The sequence below is a fragment of the Caretta caretta genome, chromosome 6, assembly GCF_965140235.1.
Source record: "Caretta caretta isolate rCarCar2 chromosome 6, rCarCar1.hap1, whole genome shotgun sequence".
Lineage (NCBI taxonomy): Eukaryota > Metazoa > Chordata > Testudines > Cheloniidae > Caretta > Caretta caretta.
The window spans coordinates 62,698,103-62,712,912 of NC_134211.1; the positions used below are offsets into that span (position 1 = coordinate 62,698,103).

The window sequence follows — 14,810 nt, forward strand, 5'->3', positions numbered from 1 at the left end:
GAGGTAGGGAGGCAAGCCACTTGCTTGGTCAGTATCCTGCCAACATGTAAAGCTGATTCTGTCCAGGGGGCCTTAGCTAGGGCTTGTCTACACTGGCACTTCACAGCGCTGCAACTTTCTCGCTCAAGGTGTGTGGAAGAAAACAAACCCTGAGCGCTGCAAGTTTCAGCTGCGCTCCCAGCACTGGGAGCTATTCCCCTCATGGAGGACCGTTTTTTAGAGCTCTCTCCCAGTGCTATGCTGCGATTACAGTGAAGATGTGCCCAAAGAATGTGTTTACTTTCTCATCCATAAAGTGCTAACACAAGGAAATGAGATGGGGTGTTCCTCTGTGGTGAAGGGATGGGGTTGGAGCAAGAATTCTTTTTTATGGGACCTACTACCAGTGCAGTAGTGTAGGTGACAGAGAAATACCTTTTTGAAAACATTTAATTTAATTTAATTCAATTCAGAGTTTTGTCTTTTTTTTTTTTAATTACAGGAATTTCCTCAGGGGAATTCTGAAACTAAGAAGGAAGGCCACTAGTTATATCTAGCAGCCTGGATTTTTGTAAAGGGATCACTCAGTTCAACAAAAAACATTTCACACACACTGGACTGCAGGCTGGAAACTTGCTGCTTTGTTCAGCTGCGTCACAACAGAGTGGTGGAGAAAAACATCCCCTGATTAAATATGCAGTAAGGGAAGAGTGGAGCAAGGCTCCATCCCATAATGCTCTGGGTAATCCAGTTAACCCTATCATGACCACTTTACTATATTAACAATGTTCTTTCACTGTATCACCATTTCATACATTTAGTGCTGGAAAAGGATGCTGGGTTGACATCCCTGAGGATGTCATATCCTTTGTCTACAGAATATGTACAGCATGTGAAGCAGCAGTGCAAGCTTCTTTCCTCCACCTTTACCAGCTGGACCTGAAGAGCCACCTCAGTGGTGAAAGAGGAATTGAATCTTCATGACCCATTCATTCCTTGGCTTCTCAGCGGAGACAGTCAGCAGGAGGTCAATCAGCAGTGATTGTCAAGGGGAGTGTTGGGATGTGGACACTAAGGGTATGTCTACAAGTAAAACATGACAGCGGCACAGCTGCACCACTGCAGTGGCAACGCTGTAGCACTTCAGTGTAGACACTACCTATACCAATGGGAGGCTTCTCCCATCCGCATAGGTAATCCACCTCCCAGAGAGGCAGTAGGGGGCCTACAAAAGAATTCTTCCATCCACCTGGCACTGGCTATGCTGGAGGTGAGTCTGGCTTAACTACACTGCTGAGGGGTATGGATTTTTCACACCTGAGCGATGTAGTTAAACTGACTTAATTTTCATGTAGATCAGGCCCTAGACATCAACACCACTTCACAAAGGTCACTGAATAGCCTCCATATACCTGGGCAGGATTGGAGCCTGGCTCTAGAGGTGAAAAGCTCTCTAATATCTTACCAATCACTTGAGTCATCCAGTCTCCCACTGTCTCATTATTTAAAATTGATATTTTTTAGTAATGGGGAATAGCAACAGTAAACAGCAAACCAACTAATGTATCATCACTTAGATACCAACATGGGAAGCACTCTAGAACTATCGCAAGTAGGCAGAGAGATACCAACGTCTCTTAAGAATGGAGTATTTTGGAGAGCACTCTTAGGTGAGGACTTTTGAAATTAGTCACATTGTTTACCAAAGCTTCCTTTAAGCCTCCCCTCCGCACAGCACCTCGGATTCTCATTGCTGCTTACACCTAGGTCAGGTTCCACACAGATTAAGAAACACGTCCATTCGGTGCAAGGCAGCAGTGAATTTGCAGTACACCCCAACAGGACTTTGAACTCTCTGGGTCAGAATCATCAGCCTGTGAAGTCTTCTCTGCATGGTTCTAAGGGCACAAAACAGATGTGCACAAACCCAGCTTAACCAGGGGTGCCTATCCAGGTTTTCCCAGGATTGTCCTGTTTTAGAACTAGCTGTGCTGGTAAATCTCTGGGGGGCTCAGTACCCACTGCCAGCTGTCCAGTTTTATGGGCTCAGGATCATCCTGGGTGTCTGGGGTTTTTTGTACCTCAGAGGTGGCAACCCGAAGCTGAACTAGCTACCTGGGATTCCCCCAGTGTAGGGCAATCTCCAGTCTGCCTAGGACGGGGCCAGTGAAGCAGCTGTTATGCCACCTGTCCCTCCCAAACCCAGCACTGGGGATATGTCCAGGGAAAAATGTGTCTGGCTGGGGATCTACCACTAAGTGCACTTGATTTCCAGCTACTGTAAGGCCACTTTGGACCATAGATAGCTGCTGTAAAATAGAACCGCCCTGAGGATGCTTTAAATTGTGTGAAGGACCAGAAGTTTGTATGCTGACTCCCAGCTCAGGGAGCCAGAAATAAGGCTCAAAGTCACTTTGCTGAACTCCCTCTGGATTTGCACCAAGCACAGCTCAGCCAGTCCAGTGAGTCTTGGCCCTTTTAGCCATGTCTAAACTGACAAAGGGCTAGGCAATGAAGACACTGCCTTTTGTTCCCGTCACCCTCACAGAAGCTCTGCACTGAACTCTTTTGGGGCCTACCGGCACATCCCCTAAAAGCTCCAGCTACTTACAGTAGCTGTACTCCACTGCCTGACACCTTGTGCACATGAGGAAGGGGAGAGCCAAGTGGATGAGAAATGCTACCAGTTGTGTAGGTGAATGGTTAATTCTGCTTGGTTGTGTTTTATATACACTTTGCACTGACTCTGTACAGGTACAAATGACTACACAAGGTGCTAGGCAGAGCAGAGTAAGATCCTTATAGTCTCTGGCTCATCAGTTGTCCCTGTAGGTTCCAGCTTTGCTTAGGCCTCTTGGAGGCTGGTGACATTTGAAAGTTGGTAGAAAAACCTCATACGCATTGGAATGGGTCAAAACTATGGATGTGGCCATCAAAAACAGTGCTGAATTTTAGTGCATTCATTCTCTGAAAAAGTGGACATGGGTCAAGCAATTTTCATATGCAGAGGCTGCAAAATCATTCTAGGCACATACTGTTAAAAAAAAAACCAACAAAACCATTACATATGTGCTGGGCTGGTTTTAAATAGCCTCCTCTCTTATTCTGCCTGTCCAACCAAACTGTCTACACTTCTGTTGGAGACAGGCAGAGTTGGGGGAGTAAATGAGAAGCTCTGTGTATAGTCAGGGCTCACCAGTCATTACTGCAATATGTTTTCACTGAAGTGGGGGAATGGATGCCTCCCTCAAGGAGTGCAGAGTTAGTAGATTACTCCTCTGGTCTTTCAGATGATGGCCTGAATTCCAAGGTGAAGTGCAATGATTAAAATTGATTTAAATGCAGATTTCTGTGCTGAATGTCCCAAGGGACCAGATTGGGTTGGGGCTGGGGAGTGAAGGGCATTCAACACAGCGATCAGTTTTAACCCACCTTTCAAAAATTATTTTTCCATCTGAGGGAATCCTCTTTGTTCTTGCTGGCTCACTGAGGAGATCCCAGAATGCAATATCACAATTCCCAAAAGTCTCATTACAACCCATGATATTTGTGATCTGCCACAGAATGATGCATTCTGGGACTCTCTTTGGTGAACCAAGAAGAACCAAGATTTCGTAGCAGGGGAAAATATTTGTAAAAGGTCAATTAAAATGCATTTATGTGCTTAATTATCCTCTCTCTATAGCCTGATTAATGAGTATGTTCAGCACAGAAGTCGAACCTTATCTCCATATTAATGTTTGCCTTGCACTTTCAAATTCTACTTAAGGAATTTTTAATCAATTCTTTTTTTTACAGTATTATTAGTTTTATGGCAGCCTTCAGAGGCTCAAGCAGGTAGACCACAAGTGAAAATGAATTCGATCTAATATGGTCTCCTTTTGTCTCAGCCACAAAACTGCAACACAACATAACATGACTGGCAGTCTCTTTCCAGAGGAATAGCCAGGACTAGAATATTTGGGGTATTGCATGTCTAGACTAAGTGCATCATAGCAGAGCTATTTTAGGGAGCCTGTGATAAGAAGAGCAGGTCATAGAACTAGCTGGAGAACTTCGTATAGCAATGGCCTGCACTCTTTATTGCTGTATCCAGTTTCCCATTTCCCTGAGCCCTAAAATTCACCCCGATTAAATTAGACAAAACCAGTCAGAGCCAGCTGCTAGGTTTGTCCACAGGAACCAATACTGCAGTCAAACACACTGATTGACAAGGACTCCTGTGCCTTGCAGTTAGAAATGACCCTGAACCAACTAACTACCTCACCCTCCCAAGCATCCATACCTAACCTTGGGAAGTTGGGATTCGGATCCAGAGCTGAATTTGGCAACTAGATTCTCTCTTTGAACCCAAATCCCAGAACCCAAACCCTGTGAACTTGGGGGAATTTTGGATCTGAACATTGTGTCAGATCTCAACCAGTACTTTTTCTCTCCTCCTTCAGCCAAGTAAAACAAGAGTTTTTCCCTTTTTTAATGGGCAAAGACTCAACCCACCTCCACCTGCTCTGTGATCATTTGCCGAATGGCAGAAAACATAGAAAACAAAAAAAGCCACTTGGGCTAATTCTTATTATTTCTCCTCCTCTAGGAAAATGCCTGAAAGTTCAGTACAGCCAGTTCAACCCAGTCAGGCATGGCTGCTGGCATAGGAAGATACTTCAGGCTCTACCCTAAACTAGTGAGTTTGTGAATGATGTCAGTTTGGTCTCTTGATGGCTGCTGTTCTCATCAGCCAGGGCTGATAAGATGTGTGTTATAACAAGGCATGCTGCGGGGTTTAACCATATTATCATGTATGAAGTGGCCAAGGAAATACTGAGTTTCCTGGTTCAGTACCCTTGCTGAGGCTAGCTGTATTTCACAGGTATTGCAGTGACATTCTCTGACACATTTCGCACACATGAAAGACTGCTGACTAGTTTAAAGGCCAGACATGATCACAAGTGTTTCAAAATCCAGCCCTTCCCCCAAAATACGTTTGGGGGTCTTTTTCTGTTTCTTTTCCTCCTCTCACTTGCTGTCTCTCTTTCCTCTTCTTCTTTAATATTCTACCCAGTGGATGAAACCAGGGACTGGTACAACTGTCTAGAGCTAGGTATGGTGTCGGCAAGGTTCCCCCTGACCGCTCTGCTGGTGTACCACAATAAAAATCTGCAGCACCTTCTGCTATTTAAATTCTGGGGCACCCATGATATTTGGCTTGCACATTTCTGTACAGCCCAGCTCTGCTGAGCCCAAAGGCACTCAGAGCTGATATGGAGCACCCCCTGGTTTTCAAGCACTAAGACACCGCCTGCCACGTCACATCACTCCTGAAGTACTCTTTTCTAGTCAAAACTGGGCCTACATACAGCGCTGCCACGGCTTCTCAGTCCCAGCTTGCAGCACCAATTGCTATTCAAGTCCCCAGGCTTTCACATAGCTCTGCTCTTCAGTCTTGACTTGCAACTCATTACTCCTGTTTTGGACTTAATATTGAATATTATGTTTTGGTTCTTCAGCAGAGACGAATGATAACAGTAACTCAAGGACCAATTCTGCACAGCTGAATTAAGTAGTTGTAACATTGATTTTACTGGAAGCTGGATTGGGTTCTAGTGGCCCAATTCTCTCCTCCCTATAAGCACCTGAAGAAGCTGAGGGAAGAACAATTTGTGGGTCCCCAATCATGAGGCTGGTTCTACGCCATCCCCATCCCCCGAATAGTTTAGAGCAATCTTGGGGCTGCTGTACACTATGGCAGCTGGCTGTGGCCCCAACAGGCCAGTGCCCTACTTGGGGAATCACTGGAGTACAGTAGCACTCCAGCCAATCCCTTCCTCCTCGCCATATCCCCTACACTAGGGGCTGGGGGAAGGTAGCATAGGAGAGGTTATGCTTGCTCCATGCCACTCAGGGATTCTCCCTTGGCAGGAATTGCACTGTGCTTTCTGGCCTTTTCATGCCACTGGAGTGGAGAATCTGGCCCTCCATGTTCAAGATGTAGCAATCCATCTGACAGTGAAAAAGTAAAGAACTGCTAATAAAAGTACAACTTTAAAGGGACACTTAAGCTCAAAATCCTTCTTTTAAAATGCTTGTTCCTCCTTTACTAATAAATAACACTTCTGATAGGTAAGACATAATGTTTCTACTTAGATCAGTGGTCCCTCCTTACCCTTGTCCTCATCCTCCTCCCTGTCCCCCGGGAGCTTTGATCAGGAGCCAGGGCTGGAGTAAGGCTATGGCTCTGGTGTGGGGGGTGAATAGGGGGCTGAGGCTGGGGCTGGAGCTGGAGCCATGGCTGGGTCAGGAACCAGGGGTCAAGGCCAGGGGCGGGTCTGGGGCCAGGACTGGGAGTGGAGCTGTGGTCAGGCCACAGTCAGAGCCAGCAGCCGTGGCCGGGTTTGGAGCCATAGCTGGGCTGGGAGCCAGGGACTTAGTCTGGGGCCACAGCTGGGGGTGGGGCCGGGGCCAAGGCCAGGAGTGGAGCTGTGGCTGGGTCCAGAGCAGAGCTTGGAGCAGAGTGGGGCAGGGTGGCACTCCCTCCCTGCCCCCCCAAACATTCCTCCGTGCCCCGTTAGGGGGGCACGCCACAAAGTTTGGGGACCACTGACTTAGATATTTTTTGCTGTTTGAGGCAGGGAAGGTCATTTTGTTTTCCGTGTTTGTACAGCACCTAGCACAATGGAGTCCCGCTCCATGACTAGGGCTCCTAGGTGCTACAGTAATACAAATAAATAAATAATAATTAAATATAATGATTTTAGATCCCAATTTACTTTTTTCAGAGGAACAGCCGTGTTAGTCTGTATTCGCAAAAAGAAAAGGAGTACTTGTGGCACCTTAGAGACTAACCAATTTATTTGAGCATGAGCTTTCGTGAGCTACAGCTCACTTCACAGTGAGCTGTAGCTCACGAAAGCTCATGCTCAAATAAATTGGTTAGTCTCTAAGGTGCCACAAGTACTCCTTTTCAATTTACTTTTTGCCATTCATGGTGTTTGTTTACATTTTGTATTTTGATGCCTCCCCCACTTCACTGTGCAGGATGGAGTTCAGACACAGGAGAGAATCGGGCTCAGAAACCCTGAGATCCTTATCCATTCATAACAAAGTCTGATCTAATCAGTGACCACAAATACTAGAATTCCTAACTCCTAAGTATTCAGTGATTGTGCCAACTCTGGCCTTTTTACTTGCTAGCCACAGGAAAAAAAAAAAAAAGGATTTGCACTATTTCCCATTCTTCATTAAAGCTCCATGTGACAACAGTTAAACAATTATCAGTAAATACAGTGCTAATGTGTTTATATGTACAAACCTGCTCTGCCCACCTAGGGAATTATTGCACTTATATGAAAAGAGCAAAGGTTAATGTGGTGACAAAACTTCACACTTCCAATGAGTGTCTTACATGCCTGTCAGTACAAGCTGTACACGTGCAATGTCCTCTCCAAATGTAGATTTCTCCAAAAACTATATGTTTCTTATTAGAGACCTTGTGAGAAAGTTGAAGAAGGGAAGTGGGATAGGAAATACAGTGGCTTTTCCAAACAAGATGACCTCAGCCTTAGTCTTTGAACTGAGAACAGGTAATTGGTTAAAAAATAACACAATGCCTGATCCTGCAAACTCACATGAGTAAGATCAGGCCCTAGGTATAAAAGGAACACTGATGAGTGATGACTACAACATTCAAAAGTGATTTTTCCTTCCTTGGTATTCTACTATTGAGAACAGCCCACTTCCACTTTAATTGAATTGTCTCGTTAGCACTGACCCCCCACTTGGTAAGGCAACTCCCATCTTTTCATGTAGTGTGTATATATACGTACCTACTGTATTTTCCACTTCATGAATCTGATGAAGTGGGTTTTAGCCAGTGATGAGCTGTCAAAATCTTAACAACGGGTTCCCTCCTCCCCCCATGAGGGGGTCGTTGCCCACCCCCACCCCGCAGGACTCCTGCCCCATCCAACCCCCTGTGTTCCTTGATGCACCTCCCCAGGACCCCTGCCCCATCCACCCTCCTCCCCTGTCCCATGACTGCCCCCAGAACCGGGCAGGAGGGTCTCGTGGGCCACCGTAGTAGGTGCCCACCCTGCCCCTAAGAGCCAGAGAGACCTGCCGGGGGGCGAGGTGGGGAGTCCTGGCAGTGCTTACCTGGGGCAGCTCCCAGAAAGCATACTGCAGGTCCCTCTGGCTCCTAGGGGTGGGGGAGTGTAGCTGGGGGGGAGCAGGGGGAGCGGCTGCTCCCCCACTGATCACATCAAAAGTGGCGACTTAGGTGCCGACTCCCTGGGTGCTCCATGGCTGGAGCCCCCACAGGGAAAATTTGGTGGGTGCAGAGCACCCACTGGCAGCTCCCCACCCCGCGCACGGCCCCAGCTCACCTCACCTCCGCTCCGCCTCCTCCACTGAATGCGCTGCCCCGCTCTGCTTCTCCCCCCCGGCTTCCCGCGAATCAGCTGTTCGGCAGGAAGCCTGGGAGGGCTGAGAAGCAGGCCGCGGCTTCCCGCTCAGGCCGAGGTGAGCTGGGGCAGGGAGCGGTTCCCCTGCCCCCCCACCCCCGGGGGTTACCTGCTGTGGCGCGGGCAGCCCTGCTCGTGCCCCCCTGCCCCAGTTCACCTCCGCCTCCCTGGGCCTGAGCGGGAAGCCGTGGCCTGCTTCTCAGCCTGCCCCAGCTTCCCGTGGGAGTAGCTGATTCGCGGGAAGCCTCGGGGGGCAGAGAAGCAGAGCGGGGCGGTGCGTTCAGGGGAGGAGCTGGAAGCGGAGCGAAGGTGAGCTGGGGCCGGGGGTGGGGTGGGGAGCTGCCGGTGGGTGCTCTGCACCCACCAAATTTTCCCCTTGGGTGCTCCAGGGCTGGGTGCATTTGGTGCCGAAGGTGGGTGCCTAATTTTCCCCTTGGGTGCTCCAGGTGCCTAAGGCCGGTTAAATTTAGAAGCGGAACAACCGGTTCTACAAGGGCTTCTAAATTTAACAACAGGTTCTAGCAAACCAGTGCGAACTGGCTCCAGCTCACCACTGGTTTTAGCCCACAAAAGTTTATTCCCAAATAAATGTATTAGTCTCTACGGTGCCACAACTACTCCCCGTTGTTTTTACAACATTCTTGTAATTTTTTTTAGCCTTAAGTTATTGATACGTGATCACTACCTTAGCTCCAACTTAACAATGCAATTTGTCTGTGACTGACTATTACAGCATCACTGGTGTGCCTGATGCTGTCTATAGACATGTCAAAAGACATTTCCTTGTCCTACGGAGTTTCCAGCTTACAGCTGAGAATTGTAGCATTTGGCCCTAAGAAATCAAAAATCACATGTACAGTTTTCTTGGAAAATTTTGTTCATCTGTGTGCTTTTGTGGGGGAGAGTTGGCTCGGAGTGAATTGGGCCAGTTAAGAAGGAGGAATGATAGGGTGAGCTAATTGAAATAGCCATGCTTAATATGGGGGCCCAGAGGAAAATGAAGGACAGTCCAAACTCCACTACCGCATGTGCAGCTGAGCTAGGTGGTCAGCAGGCATGTTATGAGATAGAAGAGCTTGATGTGCATCCTATACTACCCAAAGGCTGGGTGTACCTGCCACAAGAAATGCACACAGACCTCGAATGCTAGCAGAGGGCCTTGGAATTAGTCTCCAGACAAGATTTGGTTCCAAAAATATAAATCCACGTGGCATCTGAGGAGGAACCAGAGGGATACAGGAGAAATCTTTTGGTGTAGTACACCACTCAGTCTCTTCCCCCAGGAAGCTATTATTTTGAGAAGTGAGGGCAGGAAAAGGAGGCCACTCAGACACTGGACACCACTTCATAGTCATACAGTTCGTGGCAGCAATTCTGACAAAGGACCCACACATGATGCCAATAAGGACATTTGTCCCTAACAGCTTTTACCGTAGTGATGGTGAGCAAAGACACAGTTATCTAAATGTCACACCCAGCCCAACTAGCATTGTCCAAGCTGCTGAAATTCCAGAAAAGCCCTTCAACTGGATGGGCAGGAAGAGCAACACCAAACCGGCTTTTGCTCTGCAGTGGGGCTGGGAATGGTGGAGATGGATGAATGGGCAGAAGCAATGCTGGAGAGACCTGTCCCAGCAGCAGGGCTACAAATAGCTGCTACAGATGGATGAACAGGAGAACAGTGCTGAAGGGCCTGCAGTGAGCTGAGAGTGGCCGACATGGGTGGACGGACAGGAAAGGCCTTTGCCCTACAGTAAGAATGAGAACAACTAATGGAGATGGATTATCAGGAGCAGAGATGATAGTAGACTTTGCCCTGCCTTGGGCAGAGAATACCTGCTAGGTACACTGGAGGACAGGAGAGAAGCAGGGGAAATAAAAACACAATTAGGAAAAGAGAGCGAGTGTCTGATTATTGTTTGCCAGTAGTTTGCCACATGCTGTGGAAGTTTAGGGCCGTAGCCCAGGAACACATTACCTCAACATATTCTCCCAGCTTTAATGCAGGGTCTGTTCTCTGCTTGTGAAATCCTAAGCAGATGTGGCCAGACTCCGGTGCACCCAGAGATGGATCCATCATGGCTTGCTCTGCAGATGACAATGAGGACTTAAATTAACAACAACAACAACCAAAAAAAAAAAAAAAAAAAGAGGAGTCCTTGTGGCACTTTAAAGACTAACAAATTTATTTGGGCATAAGCTTTCGCAAGCAACCCACATCCTTTCATATGTTTATACCTGCTTCTGTATTTTCCACTAGATGCATCTGATGAAGTGGGTTCTAGCCCATGAAAGCTTATGCCCAAATAAACTTGTTAGTCTCTAAGGTGCCACAAGGACTCCTCGTTTTTTTGCTGATACCACTGAGACTTAAATAGCTTCAGAAAATGGACACTATTTCTTCCTCCCCCTTCTCCTAAGCAGTCTCTATAATAAGGTAACTAAACTGAATCAGCTCCTTCTGCCTCCTGCAGAACTTGCTGATTAGGGAGGGCTGGGGGGGCGGGGGAAGGGAGGAGAGTTGCCTCTCTCTCTTCAGCAGACCTCTGCAACTTCCTGTCAGCTGAACTACCACACAGCAAGCACAACATACGCTTTGTGCTTGAACTGAATCCAAAGAGAACGCGGCCCATATGCTGCCTGCACTCATTCCTGTCCTTTACTACACACCTACTCTGACTCACTTTCCAACCATGTTCTCACCGTAACCCCTTCTGGGGTGCAGGGATAAAGTTTTATCACACTGCGTGGTTTCAGTTGCTAATCATTTTGCATGTGAGAATACAGCCATAGTCTGCATCAGAAAGGCAATTGAAAGAGCAGATAAGGGTGACCCAATAAACAGACTGTGGTCCCATGAATTTTCAAACACCTTTTGATAAAGGTCTCTTAGAAACAACTATAACAGAAAATAAATAACCAGAGGTCAAGGGGCAAAGTTTTTCATGCATTAAAAGTCAGTTAAGTAATAGGAAACAAAGTTAACGGCTACTCTTCAGAGTCAAGAGCTGTCCGTGGACGTCCCACGGACTGGTATAAAGATCAATACTATTTTCCATATGGAGGAAGAGGCAGACAGTGGGTGCTCGTTGCTGGTAATATGAAAGCGTGGTTCCACTCTGTCAGGAATCAGGGCCCGCAGCAGAGCTAATCTCCAGGCAGCTTCATTAGTACAGTTGGCCAACAGCAGGCTGCCTGATTAGCCAGACCACCTAACTGGCTGGAGGGGCCAGCAGGCCAGCTCTGAAGTCAGCAGCAGCAGCACCTTGCTGGATGCTCAGTGCTCATGTCCACCCCGTGCTACCTTGTTCCTGCTGCTCCTGCCCTGCCCCGAGCAGTTCTATTATGTTGATGTGTAACCTGCCTCTCATGGGGTCCGTGTGCCTTGTGCAGTATGGTTGTTCAGGTGAGCGCCCCAACCCAGAAGGGAAGTGATGATGGCAGTGGGGATAGGAGTGTTGAAGGGAACACCCACTCTCACGCTCTCCAGGTTCAACCACCAGGCAAGAAAGGCGATGGCTCTGGCAGGAACAGACACCCTGAAATTGATGTGATCTTTGGAATGTAGACAGACCAGAACAAAGCCTGCAGACATCATAAATGAAGCTTGGTGAATGGCATCTCACAAGTACACATAGCCATGTGGCCTAAAAGGCACATTCTGACTGTAGTTCTTGGTCTGCAAGTAATCCAGACTATCTCTGCTGCTCATTAACTGAAATCTTTCTGTGGGAAGGAAAGCTTTCATGGAAACAGAGTCCAGTGTCATGCCGATTAAGTTTATTTTCTGTGTGGGTGATAAAATAAACTTTTCTTTGTTTAGGCAGATGTCCAGAGTTGCTAGAAGATGGAGCAGAAAACCCATTGCCACTCTTGGCACGAGTGACCTACTGAGAGCCAATCGTCCAGATATGGGGAAACTGTGTAACTCTGATATCTCATTTGGGGTGGCACCACAGAAAAAACTTTTGTAAACACTCTGGGTGCTGTTGCTAACCCAAAGGGAAGGACTCTGAACTAAAATATTCTTGGCCCACCACAAGCTGCAGAAACCTTCTGTGGGAAGGAGGTATGTCTACATGAAAGTATGCATCCTTCATGTCGAGAGCCATGAACTACATTTCCTCCCATAGGGAGGGAATTATCGATGCTAATGTAAGCATCCTGAATTTCGACTTTCTGATAAAGATGGTTAGTTGTTGAAGGTCCAGAATGGGTATCCATCCTCCATTTTTTTGGAGGACTAGGAAATACTGGGAATAGAACCCTCTCCTTTGATACTGAGGTGAGATGTGCTCTATTGCCACTTGTTGTAGAAAGGAGTCCACCTCTTGATGAAGAATCACCTTGAGAGAGTGGTCCCTGAAGGGCGAAGGGAGAGGAACTCCATGGAGTATTCTTGACAGATAATATCCAAGACCCAACTGTCTGTCATGATCAAGTCCTAACTGTGGGTGAAGACTGCAAGATGGTCTCTGAATATAATGGGGGAAGAGGTTGTGGCATCTTTGGTAGAAGGCGGGTCAAAAACGAGACGCAAAAACAGCCCTTTGCAGATGGCTGGGAATGAGTAGAGGTCATGGTGGTAAAGGGGGCCAAGAATCAAGGCCTCTGGCCCTCTGATATTTCTGTGGAGGTGTGGCTGAATGCTGGGGGTAGAACACTCAAGGATAGGGGAGAGGCATGCCTATCCACTTTTTAACATGGGCATAATTTGGGAGGCAGGGAGGTTGCGTTGGTCCCCCCAAACTGCAAGTCTCAGGCAAGCGTGAAGCGGTACCACCAGCCACTGCTGGCAGTGCCAGCCTCTTCTTGGTGGGGGACTGAGGTGGGCTTTAGTCCCCCCTTGCCACGAGGCTCAGCCCCTCTCAATGGCCCCACCTCTGCTCCTCCTGTTCCCCCCCAAGGCCCCACCCCCAGCCAGGCCAGAAGCCAGAGCCCTAGACCACAGGTAGGGAGTCCACAGGATGGGGAAAAACAAGCTATACTAACTAAACTATACTAATATAAAAGCTATGAAGTATAGAAATTATTTACAAATCTATGTACAGTTTCTATCTGGCCATGGTCAGAGACAGGATATTGAACTGGATGGACTGTGGGTCTGATCTAGTATGGCAACTCCTGTGAACCTAAATATGAATTTAGGAGTCTGATTTTAAGAACTCGGGTTTGAAAATCTTGACCTTCATTAATAGTTAAATCAAGTAGCCTGTCCAATACAGAGAAGCAGCTTAAAAATTAGATGGTACTCCTGGCTGCATTAAAAGTGATTTTAAATGTTCTGACAGTTATGATGAACTCTTTTGGAAGTGTGTGTGTCTAATTTTGGTTGCCTCTTTCTTTGCCCTGATTGGCTTTTCACAAGCCTTTGCTGACTGGCAGCCGGTCTGCACAGCCTTTCTGGCCTGTTCCAGCCTTTTCTCTCATGGAGTGGGGCAGCTGCCCCATTACAAAGAGGTTAAAAAATATCCATAGAAAAGCAATAAAGTTGTTAGAGGTCTAGGTGGGATTTACATTTGACGAGAGATTATATAAACTAGGATTATTTGGGATAAAAAAGTAAAATAGCAAAGGAGACTTGATTGGTGTATTCAAAATTATGAAGGCCACAGCGAAAAGTGAAGCATCCCTCTCTCTTATTCTGGCCAATAATACGAGACCAAAAGAGTCGGTCGATAAACCTAAAGGGCAGTACACTCAGAGCAAACAAAAGGTACTACGTCTTTACATAGTGTATGGTCACCCTTTGGAACTGAGCTGATAGTACTGGACCTTGTGACCTCCCCTATGGGTGATTTTTTTAAAAGGCTGGATAATTTTATGACCATTATGACAGTTATAACTATGCGAATTCATGGTAAGAGGGATTAAACTGGCTGTTATGTTCAGGGTTTGAGCACCCCAGAGACAAGAAGTATTTTTTTCCTTCAAGAGGAGGACTGTACAAGTGACCAGGTGCTATGGGGCTCAGAGGTGCAACTTACACTGAAGCATCAAGTATTATCCACTGCCACAGTACATTACCCAAACCTTCAGCAGGTGGGCTGCTTGGAGGGTTCCAAATACTTTGAAGGATAGTAGTACAATCAGAGCAGGCTCTTAATAGAGCGGAAAAGAAAAATGAAATTCAGTAAAGGAATAATCATCACACAAACATGACATGGGCGAGCACTGGCTAGGCAGGAGTGCTACAGAGAAGTGTCACAGGCCTCAGAAGATAACAAACTGAAGAAAAATCAGCAATGTGATGCTGTGACCAAGGTTAAATGCTGTATCTGGTTGTATTAGTAGAAGGATAGTATCTATCTCCATCTTGGCAGTTATTCTGCTCTTCTTAACCCAGGTTAGGGATGTAAAGAGATGTTATCAAGA

General features: G+C 47.0%; 1 protein-coding gene and 1 long non-coding RNA gene across 3 annotated transcripts in view; one reads left to right on the top strand and one right to left on the bottom strand.

The window, feature by feature from the left end:
* The window catches only part of LOC142072536 (uncharacterized), a 170,319-nt gene extending 159,797 nt beyond the window's left edge, over positions 1-10,522 (bottom strand). For both annotated transcript variants that reach the window (XR_012668945.1, XR_012668946.1), the window contains exon 1: positions 10,414-10,522. This is a non-coding gene — a long non-coding RNA (uncharacterized LOC142072536). The remainder of the gene's footprint in view (positions 1-10,413) is intronic.
* The window catches only part of RAD51B (RAD51 paralog B), a 788,206-nt gene extending 775,738 nt beyond the window's left edge, over positions 1-12,468 (top strand). The window contains exon 11 of the mRNA XM_075129638.1: positions 12,259-12,468. Within this exon, the coding sequence (XP_074985739.1) occupies positions 12,259-12,329 (71 nt within the window). The 3' untranslated portion in view covers positions 12,330-12,468. The remainder of the gene's footprint in view (positions 1-12,258) is intronic.
* The last annotated feature ends 2,342 nt before the right edge of the window (positions 12,469-14,810 follow it).